At 45.7% G+C, this 18,548-nt stretch overlaps 1 protein-coding gene and 1 long non-coding RNA gene across 2 annotated transcripts in view; both read left to right on the forward strand.

The window, feature by feature from the left end:
* The first annotated feature begins 1,534 nt into the window (after nt 1-1,534).
* Nucleotides 1,535-11,956, forward strand: LOC308471218. The gene is made up of 5 exons (XR_013982804.1): nt 1,535-1,939; nt 2,979-3,128; nt 7,926-8,033; nt 8,636-8,759; nt 10,842-11,956. It is a non-coding gene; the product is annotated as an uncharacterized lncRNA (long non-coding RNA).
* A 450-nt stretch (nt 11,957-12,406) lies between these two features.
* ERBB3 (erb-b2 receptor tyrosine kinase 3) overlaps nt 12,407-18,548 on the forward strand; it is a 98,190-nt gene continuing 92,048 nt past the window's right edge. Inside the window, exon 1 of the mRNA XM_080994381.1 lies at nt 12,407-12,819. Within this exon, the coding sequence (XP_080850507.1) occupies nt 12,648-12,819 (172 nt within the window). The 5' untranslated portion in view covers nt 12,407-12,647. The remainder of the gene's footprint in view (nt 12,820-18,548) is intronic.

Raw genomic sequence — 18,548 nt, forward strand, 5'->3', positions numbered from 1 at the left:
TTTGCAGTGAGTGCCCATGAATTCTGCTTTCTTCTGACACTTATCTCTGATCTCATTTCCTCCCACTCCTCTCCTGACTGCAACCATTGTTCTCAGCGCCCACTCCTGAATCTCTGCCATCCTCTGCCTCCCTCCATGCCATGCGCTGTGACAGGGTGACCTTGCTGGTGGCTGTGGAGCTGCTCCTGCCATCCTTTGCCACCAAAGGCCCAGGCAGGGAATGAGGATGATGCCACAACAGTAATAGCCCATAACTTCCTTCCTTCCTTCCTTCCTTCCTTCCTTCCTTCCTTCCTTCCTTCCTCTCTCTGCCAGGCTCTCTCTCTCTCCACTTGGAATGGCAGCCATCTGAACGGATGGATAGATAACAGAGGTCGCTTTTGTGTCTCATAGGCTCTTTCTATAATTAATTAATTTTGCAACAGAGACAGCAGTGGGACTCAAAAGTTATTGCAAAAGGGCGACCGACGAGGACGCTGTGGCAGAATGCAAAAGAGAAACAGATGCTCTCATGCTCAGCAGACTCTTTTGCTGGCTTGTCCTGAATCAAGTATTCCCCTTTATGTGGATCCAGTCTTAATTTTCTACATGCTTGGAGGGGAGAGAGAAGCACTGTGTGGCATTAAGGTGTTGGTGGTCCTGCATCCTACAGATCATCCTAAATGGGAAATGTCTACTGTAATAAAAAATTTAAGGTTACACACACACACATATATATATATATATATATGGACGCGGGTGGCGCTGTGGGTTAAACCACAGAGCCTAGGACTTGCCAATCAGAAGATCAGTGGTTCGAATCCCCGCGACGGGGTGAGCTCCCGTTGCTCGGTCCCTGCTCCTGCCAACCTAGCAGTTTGAAAGCACGTCAAAGTGCAAGTAGATAAATAGGCAGGATGGTAAACGGCATTTGCGTGCGCTGCTCTGGTTTGCCAGAAGCGGCTTAGTCATGCTTGCCACGTGACCCGGAAGCTGTACGCCAGCTCCCTCAGCCAATAAAGTGAGATGAGCGCTGCAACCCCAGAGTCGGCCACAATTGGACCTAATGGTTAGGAGTCCCTTTACCTTTACCTATATATAATAAATGTTCATAAATGTACCAACCAAGCACAAACATAGATATGTGGACCACATGTCTGGAGTAGCACAGGAAGCCCGCCCTGAAACCATTTTGACTCCCAAAACTCACCAAATGTTTTCTCTGCAAGGAGGGAGGGGGTGAGGGAACCTTCCCATTGTCTCAGGAACTGGGTAATCACCATCTCAAAGGAATGGGCTGACTACCAGGAAAAGCAATCAGATAAGGCATTATCAGATAACCTGACAGACAGGAAAAACAACATTCAAATTTCTGTTGTAGACCACCTTTTCTGTGATGTAGGTATGATGTTTGTGGGGGGTGGTCTTGGGTTACACCCCTCCTGTGATGTATGTATGATGTATGCAGGGGTGGTCTTGAGCTCCAGGGCAGGGAATTAAAAATGTCTATATAAGGGCAGGCACACCTTTGTTCGGATTCCTCCTCTGTCCTCCTGCGTGTGAGGGAAGCACCCTGTTGCAACAGTTTTAATAAAGATCAGGCTTACTAGCTGCTTTGCTTCTCAATATTCTCTGGTTGGCCTCTGTTATTTTCTCCTACCAATAGGGAACCCACTTAAGGACTCTATATGGGCCCTTTGGATACCCCATAAGGCAAGAAGGGCAGATTTTGTTTACAACAATACAGAGGGTGAGCCTGGGGAAAGGCTTTGGGCCTAAAAGTCCAAATGAGCCTCCCAGGCCTCTCTCAGCGCTCTTCCCTGATCCAAAACCCTGTTTTGTACTCTGCTCGGGTGTTTTTACCTGTTTGGAACAGTTACTTAAAATTCTGCTCGTGCTTCTTGCACGCCTGGAAAGAGAGGAACGTGTGAGGGTGTTTAAGCTAGCCTAGTGTACAAAGGTAACACACCCATTTGTTGCAAGGCCCACTTTGCCCTCTAGCCTCACCCAGTACTGGCATCTGGCCTCTCGAACGAAAAAAGTGGCCTTCAGGCTCAGTTTAAGGTTCCCCACCCCTTGTTATTTTATTTGAGAGCCTGCCGAGGTCTCTCAGAAAGACACCTCTCTGTGGTAGTTGACAGGACTCCATTTACCAAGCAGCACTAAGCCTTGGGCCTATACCAGGGATGGAGAAAGCCCCATTGTAATAACTCTCCTTATCAGAATATCTGCCAGTCTCAGCCCCCCCCCCACTTGATAATATGATAATCGTGACGACACAGGATAGTTGTAACAGACCCTCCAAATGTCCCTATTTTCCAGGGACAGTCCCAGGTTTACAGAAGCCATTCCAGTTTCTTATTTCATCCCAGAATGTTCCACTTTTCCATAGGACATCCCCGGTGCTTCCCCCCCAAAAAACAATGTTTAGGGGTACTCTCATTTTGACTCAAGAAAATCGCCATTTTATAGTTCAAATCGGGGGAAATAAATACAGTAAATGGACAAAAGTACAAAGATTCACAAAATGTTTAGAGGTATGCGTACCCTCAGGAAAAAAGCACTGGACATCCCTATTTTCATCAGAGAAATGTTGGAGGGTATGGAGTTTTGTGACCCCTGAGCCAAGGAGATAAGCAACTATACAACCTTTAGAAGGCATCTGAAGGCAGCCCTGTATAGGGAAGTTTTTAAATGTTTAATGTTTTATTATGTTTTTATATATGTTGGAAGCTACCCAGAGTGGCTTGAGCAATCCATTCAGATGGGTGGGGCATAAACAAAATTATTATTATTATTATTATTATTATTTAGATAGGGCGTTCCTATTTTAACTGGAGAAAAGTGGAGGATATGCTGTAAACTCCTGCCCCCAACATCATGTATGGAGACAATAACACAGGTGTCAATTGCAGGGCTGTTATAATCTGCACTTCCTCTCTGTTTCCAACCTGCAGTATTGAAATGATGATGATGGATTATGTTTATTGCAATTGCAGTGTTGGGGCTTTTAAAAAATAATAATGATGAAGCTGGCCATCTCCACTGCAATGTGAGCATCAGGATATACACTTCTGTGACCAGAAGGGAAGTTCACGGTCATAAAACATTAAAAGCAGCACTGCTGATATAGCGCCTACTGAACAAAGGTAAGAATCACATGCATCTGTTTCTCTGTCCATTTTCCCTCTGCCTCTGCCCACCGTTGGCATATGGTGCCCCCAAACAGGAATTGAGTTGAAAAGGTTCCCTTGGCATATCAGCATTATTGAGCTTGGTGGACCAATGGTTTCAGTGCCAACTCGAATAAAATATTGGGGGGAGCGGGTAAGCCCTGCCTTACATAATTACATGGTGCGGTGTATGCACACCATTTGAATGGCAATACCTATTAACTTGGGGCAACTCCCTCAAATATTTTACTGGGGGGCCTGAAGGGACCTTGGCCCCTAGGAGTTGGCTCCTATGGGTCTGACTCGCTTCCTATGTTCTCATGTTTACTAAACATTCAGAAACCAAAAAAGGCCACATCATGGCGGTTTCCTTACTCAGAAATATCAGATCTGTTTCTTAGCCCCAGCTAAAAATCCTTGTTCAGAAACCCAAATGTTGCTAGTAGGAAGTATTATACAATTACAGAATTTGAGCTGTGATTGCAGAATGCAGAATGACTCGTGAGACTTAACTTTCTTGAATTGAGATGCTATGCTGTTCTCAGTTTTGCATGCTTGTGGATGTACATTGATACTGACTCAAGTTGACCTTCCAGAAGTTAACTGGCACCAGGGAGGAGCATGAGCATATCCTGTTCCACTTTCTGATGCTAACAAGCCCTTGATATAAAGAAAAACCAGTTCTGTTAATCTTTTAAGCAATTTTCAATGTACTGGAACACTGGCCATAGTCCCTAAGTGGAAGAGCAAGTACTACTTCTAATTGGATGTTTGTCAAACTAATGCCTGGTGCAAATGTACTGTAGGTGAGTCATACCTGCCCATGGCCGTCTGGAGCGAGGCCTCTTACCTTGCACTTCAGCATCACTTGTTTACATCATGAATCTAATTGAAGATTTCCCTTGGAAGACCAATTTGCCTTGCAAAAATAGGGGTGGACATGGTATTGGTTGCATTATTTGCTTATGATGTGGCTTGTAGAAACATGACAACTTGACATGTTGATCAAGTCTGGGTCATCATTCCTGTCCCTAGTTCTTACATAAACTGCTGCAACTGGGCCCTCTGTAAATTCAGCAACTAGATGAACATCTGCTGTATTATTTGATCCCAGCAGAACATTGGGTTTTATATGTGATGACCAGCTGCAGAATATGGATGTCTGGACAAGAATTACCACTGGCAATATTTACTGTGTAATATTTCAGTTTTCAAAAGGGTTAACAATTCAGTTTCCTTCGGGCCAAAGTGAGGGGATTATGGTCTCCTTTTTCAGAAAACATCCCTAATGGGATGTTGACTGTTTTTAGCCACAGAATCAGGTTGGGTCTATCTTCTTCCTTATAGCTATGTTTTCACAGTGGAATAAAGAAGCATCCTTGCTGTCATGTTGTACATGTATTAATTTAATACGTTCTTATTTTATATTCTGAGCTGATAGATCTGAAGGGCAACTAATAAAAACCTGCAGTTAAAAACTACATAACATCCAAAAATGAAACTGCATAAATAATAAAACAGGTTGTGCAGCAAGGAAAATCAGGAGAGAAAAGAATGTCAAGTTGAATCAGATAAAAGTGATCAATAAGCCCCAAAACCCTTCTGTGGAGAAAAAAGACTCATTCTTATCAGTTCCCTAACAGACAGAAGAGTGGAAGCATGGTCAATGACCCTACAAAGAGAATGCCAATGTCTCAGTGCCCTGTTTGGCTAACCACCCACCCACCAAAGGCTTATAGTTAGGTTTCTCAGGAAGTTTTTATTAATGAATAGGTACAGTATGTTTTATGAGGGACGTGGGTGGCGCTGTGGGTTAAACCACAGAGCCTAGGACTTGCCGATCAGAAGTCGGTGGTTTGAATCCCTGCGATGGGGTGATCTTCCGTTGCCCGGTCCCTGCTCCTGCCAACCTAGCAGTTCGAAAGCACGTCAAAGTGCAAGTAGATAAATAGGTACCTCTCTGGCAGGAAGGTAAAGGGCGTTTCCGTGCGCTGCTCTGGTTTGCCAGAAGCGGCTTAGTCATGCTGGCCACATGACCCGGAAGCTGTACGCCGGCTCCCTCGGCCAATAAAGCGAGATGAGCACCGCAACCCCAGAGTCGGTTATGACTGGACCTAATGGTCAGGCGTCCCTTTACCTTTACCTAGGTATGTTTTAAAAGGGAGAAGTTGGTTCTTGAGCTATCCTAGCTGTACACAATTAAACACCACAGAGGTTAAACATGTCCCTTTGAACTGGGCCTGGAAACCAACTGGGATCCAGTGAAGTTGTCTTAGAATCAACACTGTATGTTCCACTCTTGCCATCCCCAGTTAACATTCTGGAATGACCTTCTGGATCAGCATAAGTGCCAACTCCCTGGGGTCCTGGGTGCCCAAGTACCCATAAAATTCCCCATGAAGGGGCTGGGCACCCACAAATTTCAATGCCAAGGCCATGCACACTGCATGGCACCTACTGCCCCGGGCACCCATGGTCACGGGGCTAAGTTGGCATTCCTGTGGATCAGAGATAGTTATTGAGAACCTTTCAAAAGCTGCCAGCGTGGAGTATGTTACAGTAATCCAGTGGTTTTCAGCTAGTGTGCCGTTGCACCCTGGGGTGCCTTGAATGATGGTCAGGGGTGCCGCAGGCCTCTGTCCCTCTTTCCTTCCCTCCCTCCTCTGATGCCCTCTCCTTTCTCTGTCTCCCAAAGGCTTGCACAGCTGTTTATTGCAGCAGCCCTGGCTATAAACTAGAGTGGTACCTCGGGATGCGAAAGGGATCCATTCCAGAGCCCCGTTCACATCCTGAATAGAATGTAAGACGCGATGGCGCATCTGCGAATTGCGTTTTGCTGCTTCCGTGCATTTGCATGACGTCATTTTGAGCGTCTGCGCATGCGTGAGCGGTGAAACCCGGAAGTAATGCGCTCCGTTACTTCTGGGTTGCCGCAGAGCGCAACCTGAAAACGCTCAACCTGAAGCACATTCAACCCAAGGTATGACTGTATAAGCTTTGCAGGCGAATTGTGCCTCTGGGAGGCACCCCTCTTTGGGGCAGGGGGTGAAGCTCAGAGACCTGGGGCAGTGGCTGCTCAGAGGACTCCCAAGGAGAGGGGAGAGGAGAGGAGGCTGAGGTAATACTCCACAGGGGAGGGTGTTCAAAAAAGGGAGAAAGGCTGCCAGCTCTGTAGGCAAGGGGTGACATAACTGGGCTCCTGAGCCCCACAGGGGTGGCACAGAAAGAATATACAGTGGTACCTCAGGTTACATACGCTTCAGGTTACAAGACTACGCTAATCCAGAAATATTACCTCGGGTTAAGAACTTTGCTTCAGGTTGAGAACAGAAATCGTGCTCTGGCGGCGCGGCGGCAGCAGGAGGCCCCATTAGCTAAAGTGGTGCTTCAGGTTAAGAACAGTTTCAGGTTAAGAACGGACCTTCGGAACGAATTAAGTACTTAACCCAAGGTACCACTGTAGTTGGTTAAGGGAGCTGTGGACTCAAAAAGTTTGAAAGCCTCTGCAGTAATCTGTTCACACTTATGCGTGTGGTTTCCCCCATGCACATCCAGCTAGGAACCACAGCATGGCGCCAGAGGGCAGCAGCAGGTGCTTATCCCTGCTTTTGTACGTCATCTACATTCCAAGGCTGATTTGGGGAAAAAACACCCAAAAAACAAAGAATGTCCCCTTTGTTTTCTGATTGCTCAGAACAAAAGGAAGTAAGAATGAAGAGAAAGGGGGGAGGAATAGTGAGACAAACTGCAAACTGTTTCTGGAGGACAGCATCAAAGTAGAGGTGCCCTGAAGCACGTGAGATCAGTCACTACAGAAATGGGGGGAAACGAAGGAACAATTAGATGTTCTCCTTCTCTCTTATGGCAAGGTTTCAAGTTGAAACCTTGTCTCCATGTAATCTGCTCTGAGGTTTGCAGAAGGCTAGTCTTGCATTCCAGGCCTGAGGTCCTATTTATGTCAGAAATCATCTTTTCCTCTTTGGTGTCACCTGTTTTCTGTGTGACTCATCCTCTGAGCTGGGCGGAGGGAAATTTGGGGCTAAAGCTCAGCAATGCCTCAAGGACAGGCTGAGCAGCTACAGTGCTGAATGTCTCATCTGTGGCTCATCTGGACAGGATTTTGAGCTGACCTGGATTAGAACTCAGCTCCACCCGAGAGCTGCTTTAATCGAGGAGTAGGATCTGGGCATTTAAAGTCACTGGTATGGTGCCTGTATATTCCCGCCCCTCCATGAATAATAAAAAATTGGTTGGGGCTCTTTGGACCACAGCTGTGACTTAGAGGGGCATTAGACCAGGGATGATAATATAACACCGGTCCTGAAAGACCTACATTGGCTCCCAGTACGTTTCCGGGCACAATTCAAAGTGTTGGTGTTGACCTTTAAAGCCCTAAACGGCCTCGGCCCAGTATACCTGAAGGAGCGTCTCCACCCCCATTGTTCTGCCCAGACACTGAGGTCCAGCACCGAGAGCCTTCTGACGGTTCCCTCACTGCAAGAAGCTAAGCTACAGGGAACCAGGCATAGGGCCTTTTTGGTAGTGGCTCCTGCCCTGTGGAACGCCCTCCCATCAGATGTTAAAGAGATAAACAACTACCTGACATTTAGTAGACATCTTAAGGCAGCCCTGTTCCGGGAAGTTTTTAATGTGTGATATTTTAATGTATTTTTAATCTTTGTTGGAAGCCGCCCAGAGTGGCTGGGGAAGCCCAGCCAGATGGGTGGGGTACAAATAATAAATAATAATAATAATAATAATTATTATTATTAGGCTCCAACTCCTGCCAGCTTCAGTTAGTGTGGTCAACAATCAGGGATTATGAGAGATGAGTACCATCTGGAGAGTCATAGGATCCCCACTCCTGGGTTTGATGTTACAGCGAGTATGATTTTTATGTTGCTGTAAACTGCTGTGATATATGTTTATGATACAGCAGTATGTAAATATTTTTTATAAATAGATAAATAAAAGAACTAATATATAAAAAAGTTGGGAGATCCAGTTACAGATTTCTTGCACTTTATCCTTAGACACTCTGCCGCCTGGTAGGTGCAACTTCCATGCTTTGCATGCTTGGCCTGTGGTTCATCCTTCCAGAGGGGTCTGTTTGGCCCAGAAGCTGCCAACAGATAAATCGATCCCCAGGGCTGCTTCCTTCAACACCTTATCAGGTGAATCCTGCTACTTTCTGCAGAGGGTGGGAGGCCCCATCTCCAGTGCCCATGAACTTTGCTTTCTTCTGACGTTATCTCTGATCTCATTTCCTCCCACTCCTCTCCTGACTGCGGCCATTGTTCTGAGCACCCACTCCTGAATCTCTGCCATCCTCTCCCTCCCTCCACGCCATGCGCTGTGACAGGTTGACCTTGCTGGTGGTGTGCCGCTCCTCATGTTGCTCTCTCCCGCCAAAGGCCCGGGCAGAGAATAAGGATGATGACACAACAGTAACAGTCCATCCATCTCTCTCTCCTCTCTGCCAGGCTGTCTTCACTCTGAATGGCCAAAGAGAGCCACTGATATGGATGGATAGATATAGAGGCTGCTTTTGTTTCCCATTGGCTCTTCCCAGAAGATTGTGGCAGACACAGCAGCAGAACTCAAAAGGTATTAGAAAGGAGGAATAGATGGGGAGGAAAGGGGAAATTATAAGCAGAATACAAGAGAGAAAGGAGGTTCTTATCAGTGCCAGATTTAAGGCAGTGTGGGCATGCAGTGCTGAGAGAGCGCAAAATATTATAACAACAACCACCACCACCTATAATTATATGTGTGCCTACTGAGAAGATCCATAAAAAGTGACTGTACTGAAAGGAATTATAGTGCAAATAAGAAATATTTGGAGAGGGTTACAACTTTTGCCCTCGCTCAGGGTACTGCATTACCCAGTTCCGCAGCTGTTCTCATGTTCAGTAAACTCTCTTGCTGTCTTGAAACAATTTTTCTCTTTCCTGTTCTGTGACCCAGTCTAACTTTATGCACAACAGAAGAGAAACACAGCGTTGCATTAAGGTGCTGGTTCCTGGATCCTACTGATGGTATTGAGAGGGAACTGTGATCTAGCGCTGTAGAACAAGGCTCTCGAGTCCAAAGGTGGCTAGAATCCACACGTCTTTGCCCTTTAATAATTTCATCCAAACCCTAGAGGTGTTAGGTTGTTCTTAGACTTTACATATGCTCAAGGAGGTACTAGCTCCATGTGCAAGGCTATGGTTCCAGGATATGGTCTGAAGGCACTTTGCCAAAGCCAAGGAGGTTCGGACAGTGCCTGGATAGGAGACTGCAGATCCACACATATATTTAAAGCACATCTAGCACATATTTAAATCATATGACCTTCCCCCAGAGAATCCTGGGAATGACTATTCCTCACTCACAGAGCTACCGTTCCAGGCAGCCTTAACAAACAAAGTTCCCAGGGTTCTTTGGCGGAAGGTCATGTGCCTTAAATGTGTGTTGGATGTGCTTTAAATGTGGACTTCTCTAAGACTGACATGTATGCTAACTTGGGTTACATGATGGAAGGAAGGAGGAGGGTATAAATGTAAGGAAATACAATAAAAGAGGGTTGAACCCTGGCACAGGAAACATGTCAGGAGGCTTCTGAAATCAGGACCTGAGATTGAGCTGTTTTGATAGATTTCTAAATACACGTAAACAAGGCTGGTGTGATGGAAGTATCCACCCAAATGTCCTTCCTTGGTTGAATCATTATATTTGTTCTTAGGTTGTTAAGTCCTCCCATGTTACCTGGTAGCAGCCTTAAGGAAACATCCTCAAATTGTCTCTTCTTCAATCCAAATATTCCTATTACCTTTCTAGAAGTCTTTTCAATGCTATGCAGGTTGTATTTCATGTCTCCTTCCCAAGACGGGGCCAAACATTTTTGCTGCCTGAGGTTATGAACAAGATTCTCTCACTACCACCACTTCATTCAACATATAGAAGCCACATACAAAAGCCACATACAGAGAGGCAGTGTGGTGTAGTGGTTAGATTATTGGACTAGATCCTAGGAGACCAGGGTTCAAATCCCCACTCAGCCATGAAGCTCACTGGGTGACCTTGGGATAGCCACTACTCTCAGTCTAACCTACCCCACAGGGTTGTTGTGAGGATTAAATGAGGAGGGAGAAAACCATACCTGCTGCATTTAACTCCTTGGAGAAAAAAAGTGAGATATAAATGCAACAGAATAAAACTGGCAGGTGAATTTTTCTTCAGCAGTTGGGTCCTCCACCAGCTGGCTAACTTAGGGAGTCCAGGGGGCAGACATCATGGCACTGTACAGTTCTGGCATCTTCTGCCAATCAGCATTGGCCATCTCAGACAGCCGCCTCCCTCTGCCCAACAGTAGGGCTGGCTCTTCCTCCTAGTAGCATTGTGAGGTGGGCTGAATTAGGCTAAGATAAGGAACTGCAAACTACTTAGTGAGCCCCATGGCTAATCTGAGATTTGGACTCAGTTCTCCCAAAGCCATATGTAGTTCTTTAGCCTCTACAGCTAGCTGATTTAAGAAAAGGGAAACCTTACTGAAGATTAGGTTTAGGAATTGTGACAGTATTAGAGGAAATCTGTCCTACTTCCCAACCTGTGAAAAACCACATTTGTCTGTGCAGTGGCATGACATGTTTCCGTTCTACACAGTGAAGATTAAAATCTTACATTAAGTGTTGTTTGTTTTTAAAGCATGTTCTGGACAGATGTGGCAAGAAGCTCCTTGGGGCACCTGACAGTGTATATATACTTGGAAGTAAGTCCCATTGAATGCAGGTAAGCATGTATAGAATTACAACCTGAAAGTGAGCGGAATACAGCCTTTCTTCCCTGACACAGACCTTACATTAACCACATTTAAAACACTGTTATAATGCCCAAAGTTTCCAATACACCACATTGGCCGCACTGGAAGAGAGAGAATCCGCCACCCCACCCCACAATGCTGTTCAGTCCTGATATATTAAAGGTAAAGGTAAAGGACCCCAACAATTAAGTCCTGTCGCAGACGACTCTGGGGTTGCGGCACTCATCTCGCTTTACAGGCCGAGGGAGCCAGCGTTTGTCCGCAGACAGTTTTTCTGGGTCATGTGGCCAGTATGACTAAGCTGCTTCTGGTGCAACGGAACACCGAAACCAGAGGAGTGCATGGAAACACTGTTTACCTTTCCACCGGAGTGGTACCTCTTTATCTACTTGTACTTTTTGGCGTGCTTTCAAACTGCTAGGTTGGCAGGAGCTTGTACCGAGCAATGAGAGCTGATATTTTAGCTCCTCCCAAATATGCATGCAATCACATGATAGGTAGGTAGGTAGGTTGATTTGTAGATTCTAGCAACTGCAAAATGCACACACATTACCCCAAGGCAGGCTTGTTTTATATGTTGTCAGTGCTTCATCTCAGGCAAATAAATAAATCCACCTATTCAGACACATTACACAGAATTAACATTACACAAGGGGAGAAAGTGGTGGGCATCTCAACTTTTTCAATATCAGTTAAATCACAGCTAATTAAAAAAAAACCTCAGCCCAGCTGCCCTTCTTCATATAGCAGGATAGTCCTAAGGAACCAGGGTGTGCTTAATGGGAGAGAGAACCTTTTTTTAGGATTTCTTAATTACTAAACCTGGAGGTGAAGGGGAAGTCTGGTCCAGCCTGTATAGACAAAGGAGTCAGATTGTAACGGGAAAAATGGCTCATCTACTTTTGATACAATCAGGGAAGTGGATTAAATCTGCGGAGCGTGGCTCGGTGGGATTTTTACTAACCAAAGTTGTTTGCACGTCCCTGCTACTAGCAGTATTTATTTAATATAATTTACACATTGCTTGATGGAGTGGGGGGAATCCCCACCCTCAAAGCAAAATGATCATTAACAAAAAATTATCCACAATATACTGTAGTCAGAGAATGGATTTTGTTGATATGGCCCGGTTTCTCAAGTTCGTAGTTTCGTTGCTAGTTTGATCCAATGACTACAGCGGTGCGCGCGTTATTATGAACTCTCTTTCGCGAGAGTTTGCAAAACAACAACAACAACAACAACGTGGAACACCCTTGCCTAGAACTAGATAAGGCTTTCTACCTCCACCCCTTTTTAAAAAAAAAGTAATAATACAGTAATACAAATCTCCGCTTTTCACTCCTCTGCATGGGAGCTTAGACTGTTGTCCTCTGATTGGCCAGGCTAGGGCGCAGTCTCAACCAATGAGGAGCGACTTAAGCTTCCCCTTGAATGAAGTGTGTGTAATTTGCGAGTTGTTGTGTGTAAGTGAAACTGATCAAAGGCGCCACGGCTGCTGTTCTTGGCTCTAGAGGAGAACTTGCCGCGTCGAGAGGCGGCGGGGACGGAGGCGATCGGCTCCATACACCCCCGCTGAGCCAGAGAACCGGAGAGCTTGGTGGGCATTTCCCTTGGGGATCAGGTGGCTCATCCTGCCGCCCTCTTCCTCATCCCCAATGCAGAATGCCATAGCCTGAAAAACGCGCCGCCGCATGCCAGGAGCAAGTGGTGGTGGGAGGAAGGCAGAGAAAGGAAGGGAAAAGCCCAAGCAAAATACAAAAGCAACTCAAGATCTTCCAGCGATGAAGAGCAACTTGGTCAGAAGCTTCGTGCCTTGGCTGGTCCTTCTCCTGTGGAGCCTGCGGTCTGCAGCTTCTCAAGCAGGTATGTGACCCCGAACAGTCTAAAAATGTGTGTTATCTGTCGTCTTCTTTCCTTTTTGGCTGCCTTGAGCGGAATCGCGAGGAGAAAACTGCCCTTTGCAATAACACAATCGAGTGTCTGTTTAGCCCTAAACAGGACCTTACACGGCGGCTGTGTTTATATCCCGCATGATAGTGGTGTGTAACCCCCCCCCACTTCCCCCCCTGAAATCGGATCCGAGGCGTTTGATTATCTTTCTCTCGTTTTGTCAGCCGTAGGGAGGGGAACTGTGTACTAGTTTCACACCACCGAGCAACGCCTTTGAACCGGTGCCGCCGAGCTGTGGCAAAACCTATTTTAGTGCCTCGTACTCCCCAGCCTCTCAGCTCTTCCTCTCTCTAAAGGGAGAGGGACACCCCCCCCCCAAACAAACCTCAACGATCTTTTATTTTCGCGATTGGTACGGGTCTGAGGAGCGCGATCCTGGCTCGCTGATTGCGGGGTTTGGAGGAGAGGGAGGGCAGAAACTTCAAGGCAAACTTTATGGAATCTGTAAAATGTTGTTTCGCTTGTTTGAAGGGTTGGGTTTTGGAATCAACTGTGGGGAAGACTTTGTGTGTGTGTGTGTGTAGGGGGGGTGCTTTAGGCTGAAATTACAGAACCAGGACTTGATTTTCAGCCTTCCCAGCCTTTGAAATTGATTCCCTAGGTCTTGTTTAAACATCAAAACCCTGGCGCACCTGAAGTAATGATAATAAACAAGTGACTGTGAGCATGTGCAAAGCGCGTTTCCCTCTTCACTGAGTTTCCATAGCCCCTCCCCACTTACATACCTGGGATTTGGGGCTTACAGGATATATAGGTTAGAGAAGGTGTGGTTTTCAGGTAGGATTCGACTCTTTGTTTTTCCCCCTTGAAGTTAAGTGCCATCTTGGAGGGAAAAATTATTATTGTATTAGTCATTAGTGATGTATGAGACAAGTGGCTACTTCACACAACTCTTCCACAAAATTTTATTCAGTGCCATGTTCTCCTCCCTGAGGAGTCCCTCCACTCATGATGTTCTTAAGGAGAACTTAATTCTTTCATTCTTTATTTGGTTGGGGGGGGGATTCTTGGGTCAGAGTAACTTCCTCTTCATAGTTCCTTATCCAGGGCACATAAAATAACAAACCCTAACCCTCCTTACCTGGGAGTAAGCTCAGTTGAATACAGTATGTCTAACTTCTGTGTAAACATGGTTGGGACCTGCGGTTCATATTGATCAATTGCCCTCTAATAACCCTGCCTGTTGGTAGATTGAAATATGGCAAAGGAGTGGATTCATCCTGCCCTTTCAAAACAGGTTTATGGGGTTAAGTAGGGAACTCGGATCCACTGTAGTTATTGAGGCTGCGTGAGGGAGTGGCAGCTACTCCAGACTAATTAGTGGAGTTTGGGGGCGTGAGCCTGTGTATCTGACATTCCAGTCACCAATATAGATTAGAATCCTGACTCCACCTATATTGAAAGAACATGCAAGGGGGGAGAGTTGGAAACAAGCTTGTCAACACTTTTAACTAATGGTGATCTTGAGTAGAAAAATCCAATGAGGTAACACACGCTCTTTCAACTCTTCTCCAGTGTGCTGTGCTTACACAAATTCTGAACCAACCATAATATTTCCAACTGCCAACTATTGGGAAAAGCTTGCCTTGCCCCAGTTATCCTGGGGGTGCAATGTAGGTGTTGTGATGTAGAGAATTCTGTGGGTTCTTGTTGCCCGCTACCCAAAAAGAAGGGGGGGGGGGGCATTACATTAGTATTGATGCATGACTTTCTCCTGCTCTCATATAATATTAGAACTCAGGATCATTCAATGAGGCTGAATATTGGGGAGATTCAGGGCAGAGAAAATCAAGTACTTCTTTGCACGGCACATAACGACAGCTCCCACAAGAGGCAGGGATGACCACCTACTTGGATGGCTTTAAAAGGAGATTAGACAAGTTCGAGGAGGCTACAAAGAGGGAAATGCACTCTGCACATGCAGTAAGCCCCTGAATATTAGTTGCTGGGGAATACAAATACACTGCAGTCTTGTCCCTAGTTGACCAGTGTAGCTAACAGGATGTTGGACAAGTTTTGGGCTTGATCTTCTGCTCTGATTATGGAGAGGATACTTCCACTATGTATTTAAATTCTACTTAAGGAATGTCTGTGTGTGTCTCTGTGTGGGACTTGCCATAGTCATTCTTGCCTTTTCATCTCCCATTGCTGAACTGTGTCATTGGGGGAGAAAGGGGAGAGGCCCTGTTGCCTTGCAGGTGGCATTCTTTCATTCCCGTCAGACTCAATCCATACCTTGGGCAGGCAGGTTCCAAGTGCGAAGATTAAACACCGCAAAGGGAGAAAAAGTTTTGATTTGAAAAGGGCCAAGTCCACTGCCCTATCTTGTTTTGTGGTTTCTTAAGCCAACAGACTGGGGGAAATAAAAGGAGTCCCTTAAATCGATGCTGTTTGAAAGGTTAACCTCTCCAACTAGGCACTGTGGTATGGAGGAATTTTACTGCACAGTGTTTCCTTGGCTATCTGTTGTTAAAAATAAAAATCTTTGGGGAGGGGGTTGTGTGTGTGAAAGAACTATGGATGTCCTCCTCTCTTAGACTCTGGACACAGAGTCAAAACAAGTTAAGCATTCGTTCCGTTTTTCTGCCCGTAAATATGTTTGCAAATATTTTTGAGAACAAAGTCCTTTGGAATGCTTAACTTCCTCAGCAGGTTCCCTTTGCACCAGTGGGTTGGGGAACCATCCGCAACCTTTCAGATATTGTTGAGCTCCATTTCCTATCAGACCCCCCCCCCCACCGGCATGGCCAGTGGTTGAGGCTGATGGAGAGGGCCACAGGTTCCCCATCCTTGCTTTATTATGTCCATGTTATCTGGAATGCAGTTTTCTTTGTGTATTCTAGGGAATGTTTAGGGGCTGCAAGGTGGTGGATAAAGGAGAAAGCTAGAGAGATGGGAGTAACCTTTTAGCAAGGCTTTGTTGTCATAAGAACATAAGAAGATCCCATGCTGCTGGATTGGGCAAAAGTCCTTCCCGTCCAGGATCCTGATAGCAGCCAGCCAGGTGCCTCTGGGAAGCCAACAAGCAATGCTAAGAGGCAATAGTTCTCTCTTGCTCTTGAACCCTGCAACTGGCACTTGGAGGCTTCATCATGACTGTTGTTCATTGATAGGCTTTTTTTTTCATATGGGTGTTTAATTCTGCTTTAAAGTCATTTAACCCAGAGGTCATTTCAATACTACTACTACTACTACTACTACTAATAATAATAATTTATTTATACCCCGCCCATCTGGCTGGGCTTCCCCAGCCACTCTGGGTGGCTTCCAACAGAACACTAAAATACAATAACCGATTAAACATTAAAAGCTTCCCTAAACAGGGCTGCCTTCAGATGTCTTCTAAAAGTTTGGTAGTTATTTTTCTCTTTGACATCTGGTGGGAGGGTGTTCCACAGGGCGGGTGCCACTACCGAGAAGGCCCTCCACAAATAATTTATGCTGAAAATCAATAAATTGTGCTTGAACTGCTAAGATCGGTTGTTGTCGTTTTAAAAACGATAGTAGCGTGGAGGGTCTCCAAAAGCACAGGGCCCTCTGCAAAAAAAAGTTGAATGAGTGGCCAAGCAGTGGCCCTCCAGATGCTGTTGGACTTGCAAAATCTAAAGTGCTGCAGGACTAATCTGATGGGCAATCACCAACATTAGTAATTTCAGCAGACCTGTTTAAATGAATTGACCTAAACTCATTGACTTCAATATGCCTGCTCTGATTATTACTAAATGTTGGGTCAACCCCTTAAATATTGCACTAGAAGCTGCTTAAAAGAGCAGTAATGTCAGTTCATGCCAATTAACATGGGAACAATGCGCTTTGTTTTTGTAAGACCTTATTTAACTGAAAAGCGACTAATCAGTATATTCAATTATAACGAACAGATACCGGTCTTCGTCTGCAAAGATGTTTATGTGAGGTGCCTGCAGCGATGTGTGGCCTTGGGTAGGGTTATGTATTTGCAGGGAAGTGTGGCCTTGGACCGGGTCTCTTGGCACACCTCCAGCCCGGTGACCCTAACCAGAACAACCCCTTCCTGTCTTTCCTAACTCTTGAGGCTGGTATATTTGCACTGGCACAGATAATGTATCTTTTCGTTTTATGTTGCGTTTCTGCTGACATGTATTCTGCCTTTTGTACTTTACACAGTGTGTTTCAAGGCACTTGGACTCTGCAGCTGTTCGCTAATGAACAACTATGCTGTGGGGAGCCACCTCGTAGGTGAAATCACCCTCTGTGAAGTCAGATAGGTCATTGTCCTCTATGTTGTTGTTAGGTCTCTACAGAGAGATCACATCTCACAACCTTTTCTGCTGCCAGCACCAAGGCAGCGCTGGCATTCTGAGGGTTTCTAACCCTCGGAACTGCTACCTTATTGGAAGGTAGTGATCAGGCCAAATAGACACAATGAAACTGAGAAGGAAGGGAGACCTCCGTAAGGAACCTTTGCTGGTTCCCCTACAGAAGCATTTCTGCGATTCCTTCCATAGCTCAGTGGTATAGCATCGGTTTTGCATGTGGAAGATCCCAGATTCAACCTTTTGCCTCTCCAGGTAGTGTTTGCAGAGGCCCCTGCCCTGGGACCCTGGCAAGCTTCTGCCAGTCAGTGCATACAGAAATGAGCTAGATGGGCAGTGGCCTGACATGGTATAAAGCAGCTTCCTCTGTTCTCAGCTGTCTTAATTTCCTCTGCCAAGAGGAAACAACCTTTATTTTTCTCCCTAAGTTGATGTGTTGGTACACAGCTGCTGGACAACTGAGTGCTGGGAACCTTGTTTACGTTTTTTCCTACTTAATGAGCACTTGCTAATGAGCCCTCTCTTGCTCTCCTCCCTCGGTTAATAGAGACCAGGTTTCCCCAGTTGCCCGAAACCAGTTTTGTGTCAACATTCTTGACCTCTGCTAATTGCTTTCCCCATGTATGCTGTAGCTTTTGTCAGTGGGAAGAAAATCAAACAGTGTCGGTCAGATAAACTAGAGGGAAAACCTCCCTTCTCTAACCAGATCCCCAGTTCAAGACACACCTGCCTAAGCAATGCTGAGATTGGGAGGAAATCGTCTACTTCTTAAGAATCCATGGGTCAGAGGCCCCCCCCACCTTCCTACACATCTGGCCTAAAACCAAGTCCTGATGGGGGGGTGGGAATCAACTTTTTTTTGGTTGCATTTTTCTTCCATGTGAACAGTATGTATGTATGTACCTGCACAGATTTGTCCTGGCCCTTTCCAAGTGTGAAAAGACATGGGAAAGGACCCCTAGTAACTTCTAAATCAGGGGTCGGCAAACTTTTTCAGCAGGGGGCTGGTCCACTGTCCCTCAGTCCTTGTGAGCCGTACTATGTTTTGAAAAAAGAAAAGAAAAAAGAACAAATTCCTATGCCTCACAAATAACCCAGATGCATTTTAAATAAAAGGGCACATTCTACTCATGTAAAACATGCTGATTTTCGGACCGTCCACGGACTGGATTTAGAAGGTGGTTGAGCCGGATCCGGCCCCCGGGCCTTAGTTTGCCTGCCCATGTCCTAAATGGACCATATCTGTCAGATGAGGTCTATTATAATTCTAATGACAATGTTACATCTGTAGAATCCTGATGTTACACAGAACTAGACTTGGCTTGAAAAAATGAGGTGGTAACATTTTGA

This window comes from Podarcis pityusensis (genome assembly GCF_964106645.2).
Source record: "Podarcis pityusensis genome assembly, chromosome: 2".
Taxonomy (NCBI): domain Eukaryota; kingdom Metazoa; phylum Chordata; class Lepidosauria; order Squamata; family Lacertidae; genus Podarcis; species Podarcis pityusensis.